The 23,463-nt window shown below is 48.8% G+C and overlaps 1 protein-coding gene across 2 annotated transcripts in view; it reads right to left on the bottom strand.

Annotated features, from left to right (window-relative positions):
• DYNC2I2 (dynein 2 intermediate chain 2) overlaps window positions 1–23,463 on the bottom strand; it is a 49,683-nt gene that overhangs the window by 15,354 nt on the left and 10,866 nt on the right. Inside the window, exons 2-3 of one of the 2 annotated variants that reach the window (XM_005660487.4) lie at window positions 22,077–22,284; window positions 12,699–14,266 (exon numbers count right to left, since the gene is read on the bottom strand). In XM_005660487.4, the coding sequence (XP_005660544.1) occupies window positions 12,699–12,884 (186 nt within the window). In that variant the 5' untranslated portion in view covers window positions 12,885–14,266; window positions 22,077–22,284. The remainder of the gene's footprint in view (window positions 1–12,698; window positions 14,267–22,076; window positions 22,285–23,463) is intronic. The other variant, XM_084997861.1, reaches the window with a different exon arrangement.

Below are 23,463 nucleotides of genomic sequence, written 5' to 3' on the forward strand. Positions count from 1 at the left end.
CTTCCACATGCCGTGGGTGCAGCCCTAAAAAAGAATTTGAAACAGGAGTTCTTGTTGCTCAGTCGGTTAAGGACACGACGACTCTATGAGGATGCAGCTTCAATCCCTGGCCTCACTCAGTGTGCTAAGGATCCGGTGTTGGCACAAACGGCAGCATAAGGCAGAGGCAGCTTGAATCTGATGTTGCTGTGGCTAAGGCAGAGGCCTCAGCTGCAGCTCCAAACCTAGTTCCAGCCTGGGAACTTCCAGATGCCACAGGTGCGGCTGTTACACACACACAAAATGGAAACAAATTAGCTTATGTGGAAAGAATGTTGGGTAGTGTGGCAAGAACAGCAAGAACATGAGGGTGTACTCTGGTGGCTCAGCAGGTTAAGGATCCTATGTTGTCACTGCTGTGGCTCAGGTCACTGACATGGCACAGGTTCAATCCCTGGCCCAGGAACTTAAACATGCCACAGGCACAGCCAAAAAAATAAACAATTAAAACTAAAAAACAGGAGTTCCCATCGTGGCACAGTGGAAACAAATCCGACCAAGAACCATGAGATCACAGGTTCAATCCCTGGCCTCACAGTGGGTTAAGGATCCGGCACTGCCATGAGCTGTGGCGTAGGTCGCAGACATGGCTCGGGTCTCTGGTTACTGTGGCTTCAGTGTAGGCAAGCAGCTGTAGCTCCGACTGGACCCCTAGCCTGGGAACCTCCATATACTGCAGGTGTAGCCCAAAAAAAGAAAAAAGAAAAAACAAAAACCAAAAAACCAGCTTGTTGAATTGTAATTTTTTTTCTTTTTTTCTTTTTAGGGCTGCACTCATGGCATATGGAAGTTTCCAGGCTAGGGGTCAAATCAGAGTTGTAGCACTGGCCTACACCACAGACGCAGTAACTCGGGATCCAAGCCACATCTGTGACCTACACCACAGCTCATGGCAACAGAAACTCCATAATAAAAACTTTTGATGTGCTGTTTCAATTTTCAATAGCAATTAAAGGTGTGTACAGAGGATCTTATTAAAATTTGAGGGTGTTCCCGTCGTGCCTCAGTGGTTAACGAACCTGACTAGTATCCATGAGGACTCGGGTTGCGGATCCGGCGATGCTGTGAGCTGTGGTGTAGGTTGCAGACACTGCTCAGATCCTGCGTTGCTGTGGCTGTGGTGTAGGCCGGCAGCTGTAGCTCCAACTGGACCCCTAGCCTGGGAAACACAATGTGCCGCAGGTACAGCCCTAAAAAAGTTTTTAAAAAATAAATAAAATTTGAGGAGTTCCCAGTGTGGCTCAGTGGAAAGGAACCTGACTAGTATTCATGAGGACTTGCGTTCAACCCCTGGCCTCACTCAGTGGGCTTAAGGATCCGGCATTGCTATGAGCCGCAATGTATGTAGCAGATATGGCTCAGATCTGGTGTTGCTATGGCTGTTGACCCCTAGCCTGGGAACTTCCATACGTCATGGGTGTGGTCCTAAAAAGATTTTTTTTAAAAAATCTGAGACAGGAATTCCCGTCGTGGTGCAGTGGTTAACGAATCCAACTAGGAACCATGAGGTTGCGGGTTCGGTCCCTGCCCTTGCTCAGTGGGTTAACGATCCAGCATTGCCGTGAGCTGTGGTGTAGGTTGCAGATGCGGCTCGGATCCCGCGTGGCTGTGGCTCTGGCGTAGGCCGTTGGTACAGCTCCGATTCAACCCCTAGCCTGGGAACCTCCATATGCCGCAGGAGCGGCCCAAGAAATAGCAACAACAACAACAACAAAAAAGACAAAAGACAAAAACAAACAAACAAATAAAAAATCTGAGACATATTCAAGTTTCCTTTTTGGGGGGGGCCTCAAGTGCAGCATACAGATGTTCCCAGGCTGGGGGTCGAACTGGAGCTGCAGCTGCTCGCCTACCCCACAGCCACAGCAACACCAGACCTGAGCCACATCTTCAACCTAAGCCACAGCTACCACTGAGCCACAATGGGAACTCTTTCTTTTTTTTAATCTTTAAGTACTTTAGGAAGAAAAAAAAAAACTTACATTAGAAAAGTTTCCATGCTTAGAGGCTGGCCAGCAGGTGGCATGCCCAGGAGCAGAGGGTGAGGGACAGCGGCCCATGGGCAAGGTCCGTGAGCCAGGATGAAGGCCTGGGGATCCCCTCACAGTGTAAGCCACAGGACCGTGATGAGAACCAGAGGATAGGCTGTCCCTGAACCGAATGTAAGGGCAAATTACGGGAGAAGACAACCAGGGGGCTTTCTGTTAGACCCCTTTTATTTATTTATTTGCTTTTTAGGGCTGCACTGGTGGCACATGGATGTTCCTAGGCTAGGGGTTGAACTGAAGCTGTAGCCTCTGGCCTACACCACAGCCACAGCCACACCGGATCCTTAACCCACTGAGCAGGTCCAGGAATCAAACCCACATCCTCATGGATCCTAGTCGAGTTCATTAACCACTGAGCCATGAAGGGAACTCCCTGTTATACCCCTTTTGGACAGACGCCTCTCAGACATCCACATGGAGGCAGCAAGGATTTCTGAGAGAGGTAAATAGACGTGAAGCTCCAGAAAGCATCCAGAGACGTTGAGACAAGATGAGTCCACCGAGGGAGCATCCACACGACAAAATTAATAGATGGGCACAGGACACCTGAAAGTAAACATGCTGAGCTAAAATGTTAAGAGACCGGGAATAAATCTCAAACTTCCTGGAAACCATGAAGATGGCAACAGCACCAGTTATTAGATGCTAACTCAGGAACAGTCCCCATCACTTTACCTGTACCAACCTATTCATCCTCAAGACCACCCTCTCAAGCAAATCCTCTTTTTGCATCACTGGTGCCAGCACTGAGACACGGAGAGGTAAAGTAACTGACCCAAGGTCACACAGCAAAGACGCAATCACAATAAAGCTGGAACCCAGGCAGCTTGACCCATGACACTAAACCATCTCTCAGGCATGCCATTTTCTCCCAGTATAAAATCCTAGACAGCAGGAGTTCCCCTCAAGGAGCAGAAGAAACGAATCCAACTAGGAACCAATGAGGTGGTGTTCCCGTCATGGTGCAGCGGAAACGAATCCGACTAGGAACCATGAGGATGCGGGTTAAATCCCTGGCCTTGCAGTGGGTTAAGAATCCGGCGTTATTGTGAGCTGTGATGTAGGTTGCAGATGCAGCTCGGATCTGATGTTGCTGTGGTTGTGGCGTAGGCCGGCAGCTGTAGCTCTGATTGGACCCCTAGCCTGGGAACCTCCATATGCTGGAGGTGCAGCCCTAAAAAGCAAAAAAAAAAAAAAAAAAAAAAAAAAATCCCAGCCACCAATCCCATCAGATGAACTTAAAACAATGTAAAATTAACATAAAAGCAGGAGTTCCCCTTGTGGCTCAGTGGTAACAAACCTGACTAGTATCCATGAGGATGCAGGTTAGATCCCTGGCTTCACTCAGTGGGTTACGGATTCGGCATTGCTGTGCGCTATGGTGTAGGTCGAAGACTCAGCGTTGCTGTTGTTGTGGTGTAAGCTGGCAGCTGGAGCTCCGCTTTGACCTCCAGCCTGGGAATTTCCATATGCCACAGGTGCGGCCCTAAAAAGCAAAAAATAAATAATAAAATCTCAACCACAAGCAAAAAGTCCGCAGGGACAGCAAGCTCTTAACTTTTCAAGTATTTCTATTAACGTTCCTTTGCTGCTTGCTTATTCAGGCAAATAACTGATATCAAAATACTAAGGAAAATTTACAGAGGAAAAAAAATTAAAATTACAGTTCCCAGAGTTCCCATAGTGGCTCAGGGGAAATGAATTTGACTAATATCCATGAGAATGCCGGTTCAATCCCTGGCCTCGTTCAGTGGGTTAAGGATCCAGCATTGCTGTGAGCTGTGGTGTAGGCCAGGAGCTCTAGCTCCAATACAACCCCTAGCCTGGGAAAGTCCATATGCTGCAGGGCAGCCAAAAAAGAAAAAACAAAAACAAAAAACTTAACAAATAATGACAATTTTTTTCGATGAACTAGTAAGAAACCACCATTATCCTCTCTTCACACCTCAGTAAGCTGCCACGGTTGGAGAGACGTAACTGGCTCCAACCCGGACCCGCCTTGGGTGAGGCCCCGAGGCTCCCAGAAGAGAAGGACTTGACCACGGCCGGCCCCGACAGGGTGGCACCTCCCATGCCAGGCAGTGTGGGGAGGGGACGAGGTCAAGGCTCCCACTGCAAGCCCTCTGAGAGGTCGGAGGGAGGATTCGGGGTGAGCAGGACCCTGAGCATCCGCATCACTGGGAAGGAGAGTTAAGGACGCCTGGTGCCCCCACACACCCCACACCCCTCAGGGGCACTGAAAGGAAAACAGGGACGCATGTCTGCATCCTAAAGCGTCCGTCAGCAGCTCCCTTGGCTGGTTTCTACTACCTGCTACGAAAGAGTCCTAAACCAGGAGCTCCCCGGCAGCCTAATGGTTAATGATTCAGTGCCACTGCTGTGGCCAGGGGTTCAATCCCTGGCCCAGGTCTGCAAGCTGCGAGTACAGCCAAAAATGAATAAATAAACAAATACATAATAAGGAATCCTAAACCAAACCGGGGAGGGCTCTGACTCCCACAGCACTACCCTGTGAAGCCTCGCTTCCGGAAGAAGAGGTCTCCAGCTGGCCTCAAGGACTGGTCTATCCTTTTCAGGAACACCTGTCATGACAGAGTTTTCTGAGGCTCCTGAGGGTCAGGAGAACAGCCACCCGCTGGCAACAGTTGACAACAGTGACCCAGAGGGGCTGCTCTGTGAGCTTTCCCACCTTCAGCTCCAGGGGTTAATGGATGCCAGGGTCCACGCATGATGCAGTCATTCAGAAACTGTCCAGCCAGAGAAACCCACTCACATGGTATCAACAGGGGATGGATGAACTTCAAGGTCATAAGCAGAATACAGTTATTTTCTTATTAAAAACACACTTTCTAGGAATTCCAGTTGTGGCTTAGCAGAAATGAATCCGGCCATTATCCATGAGGACGCAGGTTCAATCCTTGGCCTCGTTCAGGGGGTTACAGATCCAGCGTTGCCATGAGCTATGGTGTAAGTCACAGGCTAGTCTTGGATCCAGCACTGCTGTGGTGTAGGCCAGCAGCTGTAGCTCCGATTCCATCCCGAGCCTGGGACCTTCCATATGCCGAGAGTGTGGCCCTAAAAGGCCATAAATACCTTCTAGGAGTTCCCGTCGTGGAGCAACATAAATAAATCCAACTAGGAAGTATGAGGTTGTGGGTTCGATCCCTGGCCTCACTGCTCAGTGGGTTAAGGATCCAGCATTGCCATGAGCTGTGGTGTAGGTCACAGCGCAGATCTGGTGTTCTTGCGTTGCTATGGCTCTGGTATAGGCTGGCAGCTGTAGCTCGGACTAGACCCCTAGCCTGGGAACCTCAATATGCCGTGGGTGCAGCCCTAAAAAGACAAAAATGAAATAAATAAATACCTTCTATGGACTTCCCGTTGTGGCTCAGTAGGTTAAGAACCCAACGAGTGGAGTTCCCGTGGTAGAGCAGCAGAAACAAATTTGACTAGGAATCATGAGGTCGTGGGTTCGATCCCTGGCCTCGCTCAGTGGGTTAAGGATCCCAAGTTACCATGAGCTGTGGTGTAGGTCGCAGACACGGCTCAGATCCTGCGTTGCTATGGCTCTGATGTAGGCTGGCGGCTACAGCTCTGATTGGACCCCTAGCCTGGGAACCTCCATATGCTGTGGGTGCAGCCCTAAAAAGACAAAAAAAACAAACAAACAAACAAAAAAAACCTGACTAGTATCCATGAGGATGAGGGTTCAATCCCTGGCCCCACTCAGTGTGTCAAGGATCTGGCATTTTCAAGAGCTATGGTGTAGGTCACAGATGTAGCTCAGATCCCAAGTGGCTGTGGTGTAGACCCCTAGCCTAGGAACTTCCATATGCCTCAGGCATGGCCCTAGAAAGAAAGAAAGAAACAAACAAATAAAGAATACACACACACACACACACACCCCTTCTAGATCTCATTTTGACTACTGATTATAAAACATACAATTATTTAGCAATAGCTCTTCAGGAGGAAACATTAGACATCCATGTCAGTTGTGAGACACACCCCTTTGTAATACCTTTTAAAATAGAGGCTGTGGGAGTTCCTGTCATGGCTCAGTGGTTAACGAATCCAACTAGGAACCATGAGGTTTCGGATTCGATCCCTGGCCTTGCTCAGTGGGTTAAGGATCCGGCGTTGCCACGAGCTGTAGTGTAGGTTGCAGATGAGGCTTGGATCCTGAGTTGCTGTGGCTCTGGAGCAGGCCAGTGGCTATGGCTTCGATTGGACCCCTAGCCTGGGAACCTCCATATACCGAGAGAGCAAGAGAGCGGCCCAAGAAATGGCAAAAAGACAATAAATTAATTAATTTAATTAATTAATTAAACAGAGGTTGTGGGGAGTTCCTGTTGTTGGACAGTGGAAACGAATCCGACTAGGAACCATGAGGTTGTGGGTTTGATCCCTGGCCTCGCTCAGTGGCTTAAGGATCCATCGCTGCCGTGAGTTGCGCTGTCGGTTGAAGACGCAGCTCAGATCCCACACTGCTGTGGCTGTGGTGTAGGCCAGCAGCCGCAGCTCCAATTTGACCCCTGGCCTGGGACCTCCATATGCCGTGGGTGCAGCCCTAGAAAAGACAAAATAAATAAAACAAAACAGAGGTTGGGGGGATGTGTCCTAAATCAAGGAAACACAGGGCCACACAGAGAATGGGCGGAGGTCTGGGATGATGTGCAGCTGGCGGCTGAGCCCCTCACTCGCCCAGGGAGTGACCCCCACCAGCAAGTGCGGAGCACAGCTCCATACAGCTCCTTGTTTCACCCTCCCAGCTCACCTGGGCCGCAGCCTTGACTCCAGAGAGAACAGGACCTCAGAGACCATTCTAGACCAGCATCCTCAAAGAGCAGGGCCCTGGCATCACCTGAAGAAGGCTCGCTCGCTAACAAACTGCCGCCGCCTCCCTCTTCAGAGTTTCTGATTCCGCAGGTCTAAGGTGAGACCCTCAAATGTGCGTGCTAACAAGCCCCAGGTGGTGCCCCTGGAAGGGCACAGACACCCCAGACGTGGGCCTCCTCCCTCATCTGTAAGCTTCCGGAGGCCACGCCCCAGGACCCTCACCTCTGAACCATCATGGTGCAGACAGAGCTCACCTCACCCTCTTCCCTCTACTCCGGGGGCCTGGGTTTCACCTGGGGTAGGATGGGGTGAGAAAGGGCTGCTTTACCGGGGCCGAGCAATGCTGCCAGTGTGAATGGGCACATCACTGCCACGGTGCCACTTCCTCTCAAGCCCACCTCCACTTCCCATTACTCCCCAGCCCTCCCACCTCCTTTCGGAGCCCTGAAGACACACCTGATGAATGCTTGGCTGTGATGGGAGCTGAGATGACCCCTGACCTAAGTCAAAATTTGAGAAGTTCCCGCTGTGGCGCAGTGGGTTAAGGATCCAGCACTATTGCAGCTATGGCTGGGGCTCAGCTACGATCCCTGACCCAGGAACTTCCAAAAAAAAAAAAACCCGACCCAGTAAAGTATATTTCGATGTAAACTAGCAGAGCAGTGGGAATATCTTGGATACAAAGTTGAACATAGTGGGTTCTGTGATGCAACTTAAACGATTACGTTCTCAGCCAGGTGAGAACTCCGAGAGTGTGGGGTAAGTGAACCCAGAACTCCTGTTTACTTGAACTTGCCTCTTGAGTCTATCTGGGCAGCAAACAGCTACTCAAAGGATGACCAGAGCTGACAGTCAACCAATGAAGTGCGCAATGATCAACAGGTTCACAGAAGCTGGAGTTCCCATTGTGGCTCAGTGGTAACAAACCTGACTAGTATCCTTGAGGACACGAGTTCAATCCCTGGCCTCACTCAGTGGGTTAAGGATCCAGCGTGGCTGTGAGCTGTGCAGGTTGCAGACGTGGCTTGGATCCTAAGTTGCTGTGGCTGTGGTATAGGCCAGCAGCTGTAGCTCCAATTCGATCCCTAGCCTGGGAATTTCCATATGGCACAAGTTCCACCAAAAGCAAAAAAAAAAAAGACATTTTTCCTAGAGCTGGGAGACCCTGTTAGGCCACATCACTTTTTTTTTTTTCACATCACCTTTGAGTTATAATTATTTCAGGCTATTTAAGTGTTGTAGTATCAAAACTGTCTAGCAAACTCCAAAAGGTTGAGAACCCCAAATCTAACTCTTGAACATCTTTAAGAGGCCAGACCTCAGATTACAAATGAACATTCTCCAGCAGGGGGTGCCACAGGCTACAGAACCCACCAAGGTGAGGAAGCAGCAGCAGGTCCAGGAAGAGGTTAGAGCAGACAGATAGGCAACTAAGTTCAATTCAAAGCAGGAGAGGAGAAATGCAGCAGAATCCTGCCCATGGATGAAAGCACACAAGAAAAATATTCGATTCAGTATTTCCAGGAGGCCTTTGGGAGATGCAAAAATACATGAGGCCCACTCCCTACTCTCTGAGAGCTCAGAGTCCAAAAGAGACAGACCTGAATGCCCAAAATGCATTCACTGATTAAAAAAAAAAAAACTGGCTCAGCGGTAAGGAATCTGACTAGTATCCACGAGGACACAGGTTCAATCCCTGGCATCAGTGGGTTAAGGATTCAGTGTTGCCATGACCTGTGGTGTAGGTTACACATGTGGCTCAGATCTGGTATTGCTGTGGCTGTGGTGTAGGCTGGCAGCTGTAGCTCCGATTTGACCCCTAGCCTGGGAACCTCCATATGCCATGGGTGCAGCCCTAAAAAGACAAAAAAAAAAAAGTTCTGCAACTGGATGGTCGTGACTGCTGCATACTGTGAATAAACTTGGTGTCACTGAACTGTACATTTTAATATGATAAATATCACATGTATCTTAACACAAAAAAAGAGAAAAGTGCACCCTACATTCTGACAGGATCAGAATGCACTTCAGAAAGGTAACTCTGGGAGTTCCTACCGTGGCTCAGCAGGTTAACAACCTGACTAGTATCCATGAGGATGTGGGTTAAGGACTGGGCACTGCCGTGAGCTATGGTGTAGGTCGCAGACAAAGCTCAGATCCCGTGCTGCTGTGGATGTGGCATAGGCTGGCAGCTGTAGCTCCGATTTGACATCTAGCCACCCCCCATATGCCGCAGGTTAGGTCCTAAAAAGAAAAAAGAAAAAAAAAAAAAAGAAGCCCTTCATCTCAAACAGCTGGACTAGCTGGCTGGCTGCTGAGATTCATAATCCCCACACCTTAACAGCATTGTATTGGGTTCTCAAACTGCTTTCTGATCAGCAATGTCCTTTGATCTCACAGGAAGTCCCCCCTCCCCAGATCTGAGCCGCAGCTGCAACAATGCAGGATCCTCCAATCCACTGGGCCAGGCCAGGGATTGAACCTTTGTCCTGGAGCTACAGAGTTGCTGCCAATCCCACTGTGCCACAGCAGGAGCTCCTACAAGAAGTATTTTAACAAGACCCACTTTATAGAAGAGATCACATGACTGGTTAAATAAAATGAAGTTATAAAAAATTTTTAAACACAAAAGGATATTCAAGGTGTATTAAGTGAAAAAAGTAGGTCTATAAAAGATTACGTATGGTGTGATTCCATTTTTGTAAAGAAGAAAAATAATGGGGAAGACAGACAAGAGAGATGAGGTCGGTATCAACCAAATGGCTGGGGAATCAGACTGTAGGGTGATTTTTATTTCTAGCTTTTGCTTATCCATATTTTTCCTAAATTTTGGATACAGACAACTTTTATAAAGAGAAAAAAAGGTAACCTGGAAAAAGCAATTTACCACTTCTGACTTCCGCAACTTTTTTTTTGGCTTTTTAGGGCCATACCTGTGGCATATGAGGTTCCCAGCCTGGGGGTCCAATCAGAGCTAGAGCTGCCGGCCTACGACACAGCCACAGCAACAGCAACACAGGATCTGAGCCGTGTCTGCAACCTACACCACAGCTCATGGTGATGCTGGATCCTTAACCCACTGAGCAGGGCCGGGGATCGAACCCGAATCCTCATGGATCCTAGTTGGGTTCATTACTTCTCAGCCACTAAGGGAACTCCTCCTGCAACAGTCTTACAATTTAATAAAGAATCTCCTTCAGAATTTCCCTCGTGGCACAATGCGTTAAGGATTCAGCATTCTTGTCACTGTGGTGCAGGCCAGAAGCACACTGTGGGCTAGATGCCTGCTCCAGGAACTTCCACACGCCACAGGTGTGGCCAAAAAAAAAAAAACCCCAAAAAAACTCCTTCAGGGAGTTCCCCTTGTGGCTCGGTGGAAACAAATCCTACTAATATCCATAAGGATGCAGGTTCGATCCCTGGCCTCGCTCAATGGGTTAAGGATCCAGAGTTGCTGAGCTGTGGTGGAGGTTGCAGACGCAGCTCGGATCCCATGTTGCTATAGCTGTGGTGTAGGACACCAGCTGCAGCTCCAATTCGACCCCTAGCCTGGGAACTTTCATATGCTGCAGGTATGGCCCCAAAAAGGAAAAAAACAACAACAACAAAAAAAACCTCCTTTAATAAGACAGAAGAGACTAATGGAAGTGAACCACCTCAGAGATGAAAGCCTTTACACCTCAGGTATTAGAATTAGTTCTTCAAACCCTCACAGGTTAAAACTATAGCAGCTACAAGAAAATCAACAAACCAATCTCTTTGTTTAAAAAAAAAAAAAGGTAAAAGTTAGACTGAGACACTGGTTCACAACCTGGAGTCTTTTAAAGTCTAAATCTTTGGCAAGCAAGAGCTATTTCAAGAATTTTTTTTTTTAAGTCAGTGAATGTTAATTACACACTTACCTTCGATAAGGATGGGTAGCTATAACTAAAGTATCCACTCCCTTTGCTTTTTTTTTTTTTTGTCTTTTTGCCATTTCTAGGGGCGCTCCCACAGCATATGGAGGTTCCCAGGCTAGGGGTTGAATCAGAGCTGTAGCTGTCAGCCTACACCACAGCCACAGCAACTCGGGATCCAAGCCGAGTCTGCAACCTACACCATAGCTCATGGCAACGCCGGATCCTTAACCCACTGAGCAAGGCCAGGGATTGAACCTGCAACCTCATGGTTCCTAGTCGGATTCGTTAACCACCCAGCAACGACAGGAATTCCCACTCCTTATGCTTTTAACCAGAACCATTCCTATGCAGCAGAGTAACGTGGGAAGTACTCTGAAGCTAGATCAAATCTGGTTTGAGAACTGCGAAATGTTGGCTTGAGGCAAATCCTCAAGAGTAGGACTTCAGGAGTTCCCACAGTAGCACAGTGCACTAAGGTTCCAACTGCAGGGAGTTCTCTTCATGGCTCAGTAGTAACGAACCCACTCCACTAGTAACCATGAGGACGAGGGTTCAATCGATGGCCTTGCTCAGTGGGTTAAGGACCCGGTATTGCCGTGAGCTGTGGTGTAGGTCACAGACGAGGCTCTGATCCCGAGTTGCTGCGGCTGTGGTGTAGGCCAGCAGCTGCAGCTCCTATTCGATCCCTAGCCTAGCAACTTCCATTTGCCTCAGGTGCAGCCCTAAAACACAATCTGAATGCAGCAGCTCCAATTGCTTCGAGGGGGTTAAAGGATCTAGTGATGCTGCAGCTGCCGCTCAGATTCAATCCCTGATGAGGGAACTTCCTTATGCCATGGGTTCAGCCATGAAAAAAAAAAAGAAAAAAGAGAGTAGGACTTCGTGGAAATGTCACTGGCGTTGCTGAGGATGTAGGCTCTGCAGGTTCAAACACCTGTGTGGCAAGTGAACCCTGTTTCCTCTTCTGGGAAATATGCAGCCCCCCCGTAACGCTCATTTTTACTAAGGAAAGGCCAACATCCTTACAATGATCTGCAAGGTCCTACACCTGACCTGCCTCTCCTTACCCTCTCTGACCTCACCTGGGGCCATTCTCCTTCCTCTCCAGCCCCATCCGCCTCCTCACGCATCAGATGTGCTCCAACCCCAGGGCCTTTGCACCTGAAGTTGGCTCTGCCTGGAGGGTTCTAACTCAGGTATCCACTTGGCTAAATCTCTCGCTCCTCCAAATTGTTGTTGAAACATCACCCTCTCAGGGAGGCCCGCCCTGCAGCCCACCCTCAAATCCCCAACCCGGTCTTTCTAATCCCGCACCCTTTTCCCTTTGTCCATGGCACTACTGCCTCTAACACACGCTGCAATTTATTTATAACGGACATTGTTTATTTTCTGTCCCCTGCAAAACTACGGCTCCAGGACGGAGCTCCAGCACTGTCGACTGATGAATCATCAGCGCCAGAACAAGTCTCTCCACACCTACAAAACCTACACCCAGACCCCTCAGAAGCCCTGCCCTCATCTCAGACAATCTCGTCTGTGTGCTTTGGGTCCAACTACGTACTCGAAAGCCGGCGTATCTCGACCTTAAGATGCAGCTCGGGCATTTTACTAAGTGAAAGTCAGTCTGAAATGCCTAAAAACTGCAGTTCACACAAAGACCTCCACAAAGTGGGGTCTTTAGAGGTTTTTAAAGAAAAACCCTTTCTGTTGGTAGTCAAAGACTGGGGAAATTGGGACAGAGCATCCCAAGAGTTAGTTTCTGTGCATTAAAATGTAAAAATTAAACGGTGGGACCCGAGAACCTGGCCTGGTGGCCGCGCGCCATCCCTCACCCTCCCGCCCGCGTCCCCCCGAGCGGAGCCCGCGCCCTCACCGTCTCCCCGCGGATGCCCTGGACGGTCCTCCACTGCGAAGGCACCGACGCTACGCCCAGGGTCTCGTCCTGCAGCGGCCCGGGCCGCTCGGGCCCCTCGGGACTCGCAATCCCGCGGGTCGCCAGCGCCTCAGCACCCGCCCTTCCCGCCGGGAAGAGTTGCCCTCTCAGCGCGCAGGTTGCCATGGAGACGGCCCCGCCTCCTTACGCCGGCGCACTCCGCCGCGACCTTCGTCCCTGCGCCTCCAGAGCGGAAGACTGAGGAGATGAGGCTATCGGCGCCATTTTTGAATTTGTCAGAGCGCCTCCTTCCAAGACCCGAGAAGAAAAGATAAATGACTCTTTTCCGACGATGCGACAAGCAGTACTACTTTTGCATTCTCCAACTCCAGAGGGAGCACGCTTAGGGCATGCGCAGCTGCTCTGGAGAAGGGGGACGGGAAGTGCGGATGCAGGGCGCAAGTGCCAGCTTCAAAGATGGCGCTGGGCGGCCAGGCGCAGAGACGAGGGCGGGAGTCTGCGGCCGCGGCGGGCTGGAGAGTTGCGGACTTAGAGGTGCAGTGCTGGCAGTGCAGCCGGATGCTCCAGCAGAGCCCTACGACCCCATGGCTCCAGTTGGCGGCCACCTCAAAGCCAAGTGGTCTCCCTCTTACCATTTTCTGCCTCAATAAAATGGCGATTTTAAATGTCCACATGTAGATCCAGAGTGTGGTTGCGTAGTTGAAAGGCCCAGATGAGGTCGGATATAGAAAAATGCTTAAGCCAAAATTAAAGACCCGAACAACTACCCCATTATTGAGTGTTTATCATGTAGCAGGTCGAGTCCACAGTTTTCTGTATGTTGATCGTAATAACTCCTCAAACTAACTCTATGAAGAATCAGCTGTTACATGTCCCATGAGGGTGGTTGATGGTCAGAAAAGTAACTGCTCCAGATCAGCTACATCGTATTTGCCCAAGATCTCGGGGGCAGCTGCTTGGGCCCAAGGCCCTATTCTGAGACTCCTAGCAAGAGTCCTCCGGCCAGGTCCTCTGGGCCACTTTCCTCCTATCCCTAAACTCTCAGAGGGTTGTAAATCTGCCCAATCAGAGGCCCCTCTGCACCACTTCAGCACTGAGTTCTCATCAGGACCTTTTTCCAGCCAAGGCCTTGAGGACTGATTAGATTAGGGATGGGGGGGCAGTGGGAGAGGAGGCATGGAACGCAACAGGAATTTCTTCCTAAAAATAAAATGGAACCAGATAGAATTCTCCTTGTGAGGCCCTCTTAACAGAAAAATTTGCAAACACCACCAAGAATTCCAAAAATCATACTCAGAAAAGAAGTTCAAGGCTGTAGGAGTCAGAATGCCTGGATTTGAAGCCTGACCAGTGCTTTGTCCCTTTAATAGACTTGGTACCTCTTTGGGCCTTGGTTTCCTAGACATAAAATGAGACTGCAAAAGGCTAAGGCCAGTAGGACCTGCTTTACCTGATAAAGGAAGGAGAATATTTCAAGAAGAGAAGGATAGTCCCAGGTATTCAGTGCCCCAAACAATTTCAGTAGAGTTGTGGGAACAAAAGCCAGCCTGCAGAGGGTTTAGGAGGAAGTAGAGAAAGTAATGGATATTATTAGGAAGCTCAACACAGGAAGTAAGTATGAGTGAAAATAGGCAAAATCTAACAAACTGGACTGTAATTTGACATTAAAGTGAGCCTCCTCTTTAATCTAGAAATCTTACTTCTGGGAATTTTTCCTGAATCAACAATAACAGCTTCAGGAGTTCCCATCATGGCACAGTGGTTAATGAATCCAACTAGGAACCATGAGGTTGTGGGTTCGAGCCCTGGCCTTGCTCAGTGGGTGAAGGATCTGGTGTTATCATTAGCTGTGGTGTGGGTTGCAGACACGGCTCAGATCCGGCGTTGCTGTGGCTCTGGTGTAGGCCAGTGGCTACAGCTCCAATTAGACCCCTAGCCTGGGAACCTCCATGTGCCACAGGAACAGCCCTAGAAAAGGCAAAAAGACAAAAAATAATAATAATAATAATAAAATAAAAACAATTACAGATTTGCACAGACATTGAGACCCAAGGATATTCAGCAATTATTCATTTACAGTAGTATTACTATGATAACAGCAAGATTCTGCAGTCAGCCTAAATTTCTAAGCAAAGTCATGGCACACAACAGGTGTTCACTAAATATTTGAGAAAGAATGGACACTGAGCCTTTGGTTGAGTTTTTCTAATACATGGTATTAGAATCTCAGGTGGCCATTAAGAGTGTTGTTACACTGCTCTTTAAATGTGGCAAAATGTTTGCAGCATAGTAAAGCTTTTATAAAATCCAATTTATGTACATTGCATCTTATCCTATTTTTATAACAATATATGTATCTTTTTCCTTTTTTATTTTTATTTTTTGGCTGGGCCTGTGGCATGTAAGCAAAAGTTCCCAGGGCCACGGATCAAACCCCACCACAGCAGTGACAACGCTGGATCTTTAACCTGCTAGGCCACCGTGGTACTCCACAATATATATTTCTAACAAAACCCAGAGGCATGGATCCAAATATGGATAACAGCTGCTCCTGGGTAATTTAGGTTTTTATTTTTCTCTCTTTGTAGGGTTCAAGTCTTATTGTGGTTTATTTGTGATTAGAAAGGAGGGAATGAAAGAACAAAGGTTTGCTGTGTCAAGTATTACACAGGACAGCTGGGGAAACGTTTCCAGGGTGGGAGAGTCTTGAGCAGGCACTTGTGCCAGAAAGGAGGAGGCTGGAAGGGGAGCAAGGCTCACTGGAGGAGGAAGAGGAGGAGAAGCAGAAGCAATTGGACAGGAAGTGGCCCTGTGGTGCTTGGGCAGGGGTGGGGGTGGGAGGCTCTTTCTCCCATTCTGAAGCTGCAGGCACTCTGGCCATTCCTTTACCCTGACAGCAAATCAAACTCCTCCGCCAGACCTCTGGCCTCCGTGCACCTTCCCTCCACCTAGAGCACTCCTTCCTGCCCTCCTGACCTTCATGCCTCCTTGGAAGTGTTATTTACTACGGGGGCCAGATCTCAAGCCCATTGCTGGCTCTCAGGGGATTGAGTTTATCTCCTATGGAGCACTCCTCAAAATTGTAATTTAGGGGAGTTCCTGTCGTGGTGCAGCGGAAACAAACCCAACTAGGAACCGTGAGGTTGTGGGTTCAATCCCTGGCCTGACTCAGTGGGTTAAAGATATGGCATTGCCGTGAGCTGTGGAGGAGGTCACAGACCCAGCTCGGATCTGGCATGGCTGTGGCTGCGGCTGTGGCTGTGGCATAGGCTGGCGCTACAACTCCGATTAGACCTCTAGCCTGGGAACCTCCATATGCCGCAAGTGCAGTCCTAGAAAAGGCAAAAAGACAAAAAAAAAAAATTGTAATTTAGGGAGTTCCCAATGTGGCACAATGGAATCAGCAGCATCTCTGGGGCACTGGGACCCAGGTTGGGTTAGGGATCCAGCATTGTGGCAGCTGCAGCATCGGTCACAGCTGTGGCTAGGATCTTAGCCCTGGCCCTGGAACTTCATGTGCCATGGAGCAGCCAAAAAAAGCAAAAAAAAAAAAAAAAGTAATTTAGTAACAAGGTAGAAATACCTGTCAGCTCCACCAACACGGGGACCATAACTGTCTCTAGAGCCCAGCACTCTGCCTGGCACAGTGTAAAGATTAATTGAATCAGTAAGAACAGTTTCCAGCCTTACAGATAGGACAGGGCCCCTTTTAAATCTCAACTGGGGCTCACCCGGCCTAGCAGGTCATTTCCACAAGTTTCCTGCTTCCTACTTCTTGCTTCAAAGAAAGTTCAGTAAATGTGTGTTCAGAGAATGTTCAGATACATTCAAAGAGGCAAAGAGGCAACAAAGAAGGCACCCCCACTTTAAAACTTTGGTGGCAATTATCTTACAAACATTCAGTTGTACTTAGTAAACAACTCAACTTTTAAATGTCTATATACCATGTTCCAAGGATGAAACAACTAATGATATAATAATAACAAATAACACATCCTAGCATATGGAGTCATCAGCTAAGCACTTTCAATGAATTCTTACAACATCCTAATAGGTCAAGTATTATAATCCACATCTCACAGATAGGTTCAATAGAGCTTTTTTTTTTTTTTTTTTTTTCTTTTTGCCTTTTCTAGGGCCGCTCCTGCGGCACATGGAGGTTCCCAAGCTAGGGGGTTAATTGGAGCTATAGCTGCCGGCCTGCGCCAGAGCCACAGCAATGCAAGATCCAAGCCACGCCTGTGACCTACACCACAGCTCAAGCAATGCCAGATCCTTAACCCATTGAGCGAGGCCAGGGATCGAACCTGCAACCTCATGGTTCCTAGTCAGATTCATTAACCACTGAGTCATGACGGGAACTCTGGGTTCATAGAGCTTTATGGACTCGTCCAAGTTCATGCACAGCTGATGAGGTAAAGTTTGGACTAAAACACAGAACTGCCTGATTCAAAAGTCTACGCTCTTTTCTTTAAATCACTCCATGCCTCAATTTTCTGATTTATAAAACTGAGATGTTAGGCCTATCTCATTGGGTTGAAATAGGGCTGAATGAGTTAACACTTGGAAAGCAAGCACATAAAACAGTTCCTAGGAGTTCCTGTCATGGCGCAGCAGAAATGAATCCGACTAGGAACCACGAGGTTGCAGGTTCAATCCCTGGCCTCACTCAGTGCGTTAAGGATATGGCATTGCCGTGAGCTGAGGTGTAGGCCACAGACCGTGGCTCAGATCCAGCGTTGCTGTGGCTCTGGCGTAGGCCAGTGGCAACAGCTCCAATTAGACCCATAGCCTGGGAACCTCCATATGCCTCAGGTGTAGCCATCAAAAGACAAAAGACACAAATAAAAAATAAATACAAATAAAAAAATAAAGAACTTATCAGTACTTCTTAATTATTAAAATGATTATTAGGCATTCCTGCTGTGGCACAATGGGCTTGACAAAGTCTCTGCAGCACTGGGACACAGGCTCAACTCCCTGCCTGGCACAGTGGCGTAAAGGATCCAGCGTTAGAGTTGCCACTGTGGCTCAGTGGAAATGAACCCAGCTAGTATCCATGAGGAGGCCGGTTCATTCCCTGGTCCTGCTCATGGGTTAAGGATCCGGCATTGCCCTGAGCTGTGATGAGGTCACAGACCCCGCTCAGATCCCGAGTTGCCGTGGCTGTGGTGTAGGCTGGCAGCTCCAGCTCCAATTTGACTCCTAGCCTAGGAACTTCTATATCCCTCAGGTGAGGCCCTAAAAAAAAAAAAGGACCCAGAATTGCCATAACCCCAACATGGGTCATAACTGCAACTCGGATCTGATCTCAGGCCCTGGAACTCCATATATCATGGGACAGCCAAAAAAGAAAAAAAATATATGAAAATTTTAAAAATAAAATTGTTATTACCACTAAGCCATAAAGGATCACTGAGGCCACACAAAGGGAGGCTGATCCTTGAAGGATGGGAAAGATTAGTCCTGAGTAACAGTGGGTTCTCTGCACACGCGGGCTCACGCACACACGCACACACGACTGGCCATCTAAATAAGTGCCATCTTCTCCCAAGTTGACACCAATTATGTGCCATATGCCAGGTTCTAGGGACTATGATGGTATCTGTCGTCAACAAACTTACAGTTGGGAGCTCCCATCATGTCTCAGTAGAAGCGAATCTGACTAGCATCCATGAGGACACAGATTCAATCCCTGGCCTTGCTCAGTGGGTTAAGGATCCAGTGTTGCCATGAGCTGTGGTGTAGGTCATAAACAAACGAGGCTCGAATCCCGAGTTGCTGTGGCTGTGGTGTAGGTCGGCAGCTAGAGCTCCAGTTGGACCCCTAGCCTGGGAACCTCCATATGCCATGGCTGTGGCCCTAAAAAGACAAAAGCAAAAAGCAAAAAGCTGGAGTTCCTGTTGTGGCTGAGGGGAAACAAATCTGACTGGCATCCATGAGGACACAGGGTCCATCCCTAGCCTCACTCAGTGAGTTAAGGACCTGGTGTTGCCGTGAGCTGTGGTGTAGGTCGCAGATGTAGCTTGGATCTTGCATTTCTGTGGCTGTGGTGTAAGCCAGCGGCTACAGCTCTGATTCGACCCCTAGCCTGGGAACCTCCATATGCCGAGAGTGTGGCCCTAAAAGACATAAAAAAATTAAAAATAACAAAAAATAAAAGCTTACAGTTGTGCAAGAGAGACAGGTACAATAACATGCCCTGCTTCAACTTTGGGTGATGCCAGCTCTGGGTGATGGGCAGGGATGTGTAGCCAGCAGAGGACCCTCTGCAGTTGGGGATCTGGACGGGCCTCAGGGAGGAGAGGTCTTCTAGGCTGAGGTCTGAAGAAAAACAAAGTGAAAATAGGAGTAGGAAGAGGGAGAGGGAAGAAGGAAGAGCTCTGGGAAGAAGTCCCAAAGGTGACAGAGAACGTGGTGCTTCGAGGATGCAGGTGGTCAGGGACCAGGTCATGAAGATGCATAAAGGACATGGAGTTTGGGAGTTCCCATCGTGGCTCAGTGGTTAACGAATCTGACCAGGAACCATGAGGTTGCCAGTTCGATCCCTGGCCTTGCTCAGTGGGTTAAGGATCTGGTGTTGCTGTGAGCTCTGGTGTAGGTCGCAGACATGGCTCAGATCCCACGTTGCTGTGGCTGTGGTGTAGGCCAGCAGCTACAGCTTCGATTGGCCCCCTAGCCTGGGAACCTCCATATGCCTCGGAAGTCACCCTAGAAAAGGCAAAAAGACCAAAAAAAAAAAAAAAAGAGGACATGGAGTTTGGATTTTTTTTTCTTTTTTTTCTCTTTTTTATGGCTATACCCAGAGCATATGGAAATTCCCAGGCTAGGGGTCATACTGGAGCTAAAGCTGCTGGGCTACACCATAGCCACAGCAATGTGGGCTCCTTGACCCACTGAGTAAGGCCAGGAATTGAACTCACATCTTCACGGATACTAGTCAGGTTCATTTCAGCTGCGCCACAAGGGGAACTCCCTAGAGTTTAGATTTTATCACTAGGGCACCAGGAAACCTGTGATGGGTTTTTAGCAAGGGAGAGACTTAATTGGATTTATGTATTTTAAGAAGATGTCTGGGAGTTCAGTGGAAACGAATCTGAGTAGTACCCATGAGGATGAGGGTTCGATCCCTTGCCTCTCTCGGTGGGTAGGGGATCTTGCATTGCCATGAGCTGTGATGAAGGTGGCAGACGAGGAGGCTCAGATCGCACATTGCTGTGGCTGTGGCACAGGCCAGCAGCTGTAGCTCTGATTATACCCCTAGCCTGAGAACTTCCATATGCCACCAGTACAGCCCTAAAAACCAAAAAAAAAAAAGACGCCTGGCTGCAGAGTAAAAAATGGATTGTGAACAATTAGATTCTCTGAGCCCAGAACAATCCACTAATTGGGCTCTGGGATTTCCGTGGTCATTCTTTTTTTTTTTTTTTTTTTTCTTTTGGCCACACCCATGGCATGTGGAAGTTCCACTGGCCAGGGATCAAACCTGTACCACGGCAGTGACTTGAGCCACAGCAGTGACAACCACGGATACTTAACCCTCTGAGCCACCAGGGATCTCCTTCTGGGTCATTCTTTGGTGGGTTTTTTTTGTTTGTTTTTGCTGCACCCATGGCATATGGAAGTTCCCGGGCCAGGAATCCAGGCCACATCTGGGGCAGTGCCCGATCTTTAACGCACTGTGCCACCTCGAGCTGCTGCAGAGATAACACTAGATCCCTAACCCACTGCAGCAGAGTCGGAACTCCTGTGCTTTGAAGCTTAAGACCCATTTACTCAAGAAGAATTCCAGACGTATTTAGAGTAAAGGTGGTATCAGTGAAATAAGAAGAGGGCACTTAGAAGAGGGCAATCCCATGGAGTTCTGGGCAGTAGGCATTACCTCGAAGTCACAGAGGCAGACTTCCCAGCTCAGACCTGGGAAATGATTACCCTACAACCCCTACACGTCAGACATGTGCTTGGGAGCAGGTGATAGCACCACGTAGTCCTGCTGTCCTGGAATTTAAACTCTGAGCATTGACACATGTAATTACAGGAGGGAAAGTGCTTGGAAAAAGTCTAAGGTCATTGCTTGCTTGCTTGTTTGCTTGCTTGCTTGCTTTTATTTTCTTTTTAGGGATGCGCCTGCTGCATATGGAAATTCCCAGGCTAGGGGTCGAATTGGAGCTGTAGCCCTGGGCCTACACCACAGCCACAGCAACACCAGATGTGATGAGTCTGCAACTTACACCACAGCTCACGGCAATGCCAGATCCTTAACCCACTGAGCAAGGCCAGGAATCGAACCCACATCCTCATGGATGTTAGCAGGTTCATAAAATTGCATCTGGGAAGTGCAAGGCAGACAAGGCCAATGTGCAGACAAGGAGGGCCTCTAGGAGGAGGTGATATTTGAGAGGTAAATTCAATCCCTCCAGGCCCCCAAGATTCCCTGCTGACCTGCCCTCTTTCTGCCCTCTGGCATGGCCTTTGCTTTCAGCTTCTGCCTGGGCCCCAGGCCACCCCCACCCGGAAAGGTCCCAGCACAAAGGTGGACTAAGACAAAGGAGCCTTAATAAACTCATTAAAACAGCTTTGTCAGAGCTGGAGTTGGAGAGCGGGAAGGAAGGAAGCGAAGGACAAAGGAGTAAAACTCCTGCCCCCTTCCCCAGGGGCCCAGGAGGAGAAATCCTTCTCCCGGTACTCACGAGCCTTGCCCTAGGCTGAGGCCCAGCCTTGAGCAGCCATCGTTCCATACAGGATCAAATCAGGCCTGATTTTTCTTAGGACCTGCTGTCGTGTGAGCCCTCATGCCAGCCGGGCTAATGACCGTTATTAGAATGGCATGGAGGGAAGTTTGCCATCTGGCATTAGGCTTACTCTGCAGTCGCTGTGTGACTTTATGCTCTTCCTGTCCCTCTGCGAGGAGCCTCAATTTCCTTTGCCTGGAATGTTTGTCTCCCAGCTCTGCAAGGTGCGGGCTCCTTTATTTATCTATCTATCTATTTATTTTTGGCCATACCCAAGGCACGTGGAAGTTTCCAGGCCAGGGATCGAACCCACGCTTCAGCAGTGACCCAAGCTGCTGGATCAATGCTGGATCCTTAACTGAGCCACAAGGAAACTCCACCTTCTTTTTTATTGTGGCTGCCCCATGGCATGTGGAGCTCCCGGGGCCAGGGACCAGATTTGAGCCGAGCCACAGACAAGGCCTAAGCCACACGTGCTGTAGGAACACAGGATGCTTACCCCACAGTGCGGGGCCAGGGATCGAACCTGTGTCCCAGGGCTCCCAAGACGCCACCCATCCTGTTGTGCCACAGCAGGAACTCCCCTTTTTAAGTCTGAGAGCGAAGATTTTCTTCTTAGACCCACCTCCCCTGAGGACTTGAATGGAAGAGGCTTTCCTTGTTCTTCTCCATCACAACTCTGGTTGGCTGCCTTCTTAACTGGGTATGAGGCATCACTGTTGCTTTCTTGCTTTGCAGTGTGTCTCCCACTCCACCACGTGCTGGGATCATTGTCTCCTCATCCTCAAGGAGGGTGCTCACCCACCGTAGGTCATCGGTAAGTGTGTGGCCACCTGGAGTGAATACACATGAAATGGGATGATTACAATACTGGCCACATCTAGTCATTGTGAAGATTCAGTGCATCGGGCACCTGAAAGCACTTAGTAGAGGGCAGCCATAATTAAAGGACCTGTTCCACACATGATCTTTGGTTTGGGGGCTGGTGTGGCCCGACAGAGAGAAAGTGGAGGTAAACGGGGAGTTCCCATCATGGCACAGCGGAAACGAATCCGATGAGGAACCATGAGGTTGCGGGTTCCATCCCTGGCCTTGCTCAGTGGGTGAAGGATCCGGCGTTGCTGTGAGCTGTAGTGCAGGCTGGCAGCTGTCGCTCTGATTCGACCCCTAGCCTGGGAACCTCCATGTGCTGTGGGTGAGGCCCTAAAAAAACAAAACAAAAGGCAAAAAAAAAAAAAAAGAAAGAAAGAAAGAAGAGTTCCCAGAGAAACTGACAGTGCAGCGGAAACAAATCCAACTAGGAACCATGAGGTTGTGGGTTTGATCCCTGGCCTCGCTCAGTGGGTTAAGGATTTGGTGTTGCTGTGAGCTGTGGTGTAGGTCACAGAAGCGGCTCGGATCCTGAGTTGCTGTGGCTGTGATGTAGGCTGGCAGCTGAAGCTCCTATTTGACCCCTAGCCTGGGGACTTCCATAAGCCACAGGTGTGGCCATAAAAAATAGAAAAAAAAAAAGGAACCTACTCTGTCTTTTCCCTATAAGAACATACAAATAATAATAATGAAAGAAATTTGGGAGTTCCCGTCGTGGCTCAATGGTTAACAAATCTGACTAGGAACCATGAGGTTGCAGGTTCCATCCCTGGCCTTGCTCAGTGGATGAAGGATCTGGCGTTGCCGTGAGCTGTGGTGTAGGTCGCAGACGTGGCTCAGATCTGTTGTGGCTGTGGCTGTAGTGTAGGCCGGTGGCTACAGCTCCAATTGGACCCCTAGCCTGGGAACCTCCATATGCTGCAGGAGCGGTCCTAGAAAAGGCAAAAAGACAAAAAAAAAAAAAAAAAAGAAAAGAAAAGAAAAAAAATAATGAAAGAAATTTAAAAAGCCAGATGTAAGATATGACATATATGATTCACTTTATATGGAACATCCAGAAAAGGCAGATTTAGAGGCAGTAGATTAGTGATTGCCTGAGCGTGAAGTTTCTTTCTGGCATGATGAAAATATTCTAAAATCAG

The sequence above is a fragment of the Sus scrofa genome, chromosome 1 (genome assembly GCF_054392235.1).
Source record: "Sus scrofa isolate SSC_HxYL_T2T_F1_AM1 chromosome 1, Sscrofa_HxYL_maternal_Yorkshire_Landrace_v2.0, whole genome shotgun sequence".
Lineage (NCBI taxonomy): Eukaryota > Metazoa > Chordata > Mammalia > Artiodactyla > Suidae > Sus > Sus scrofa.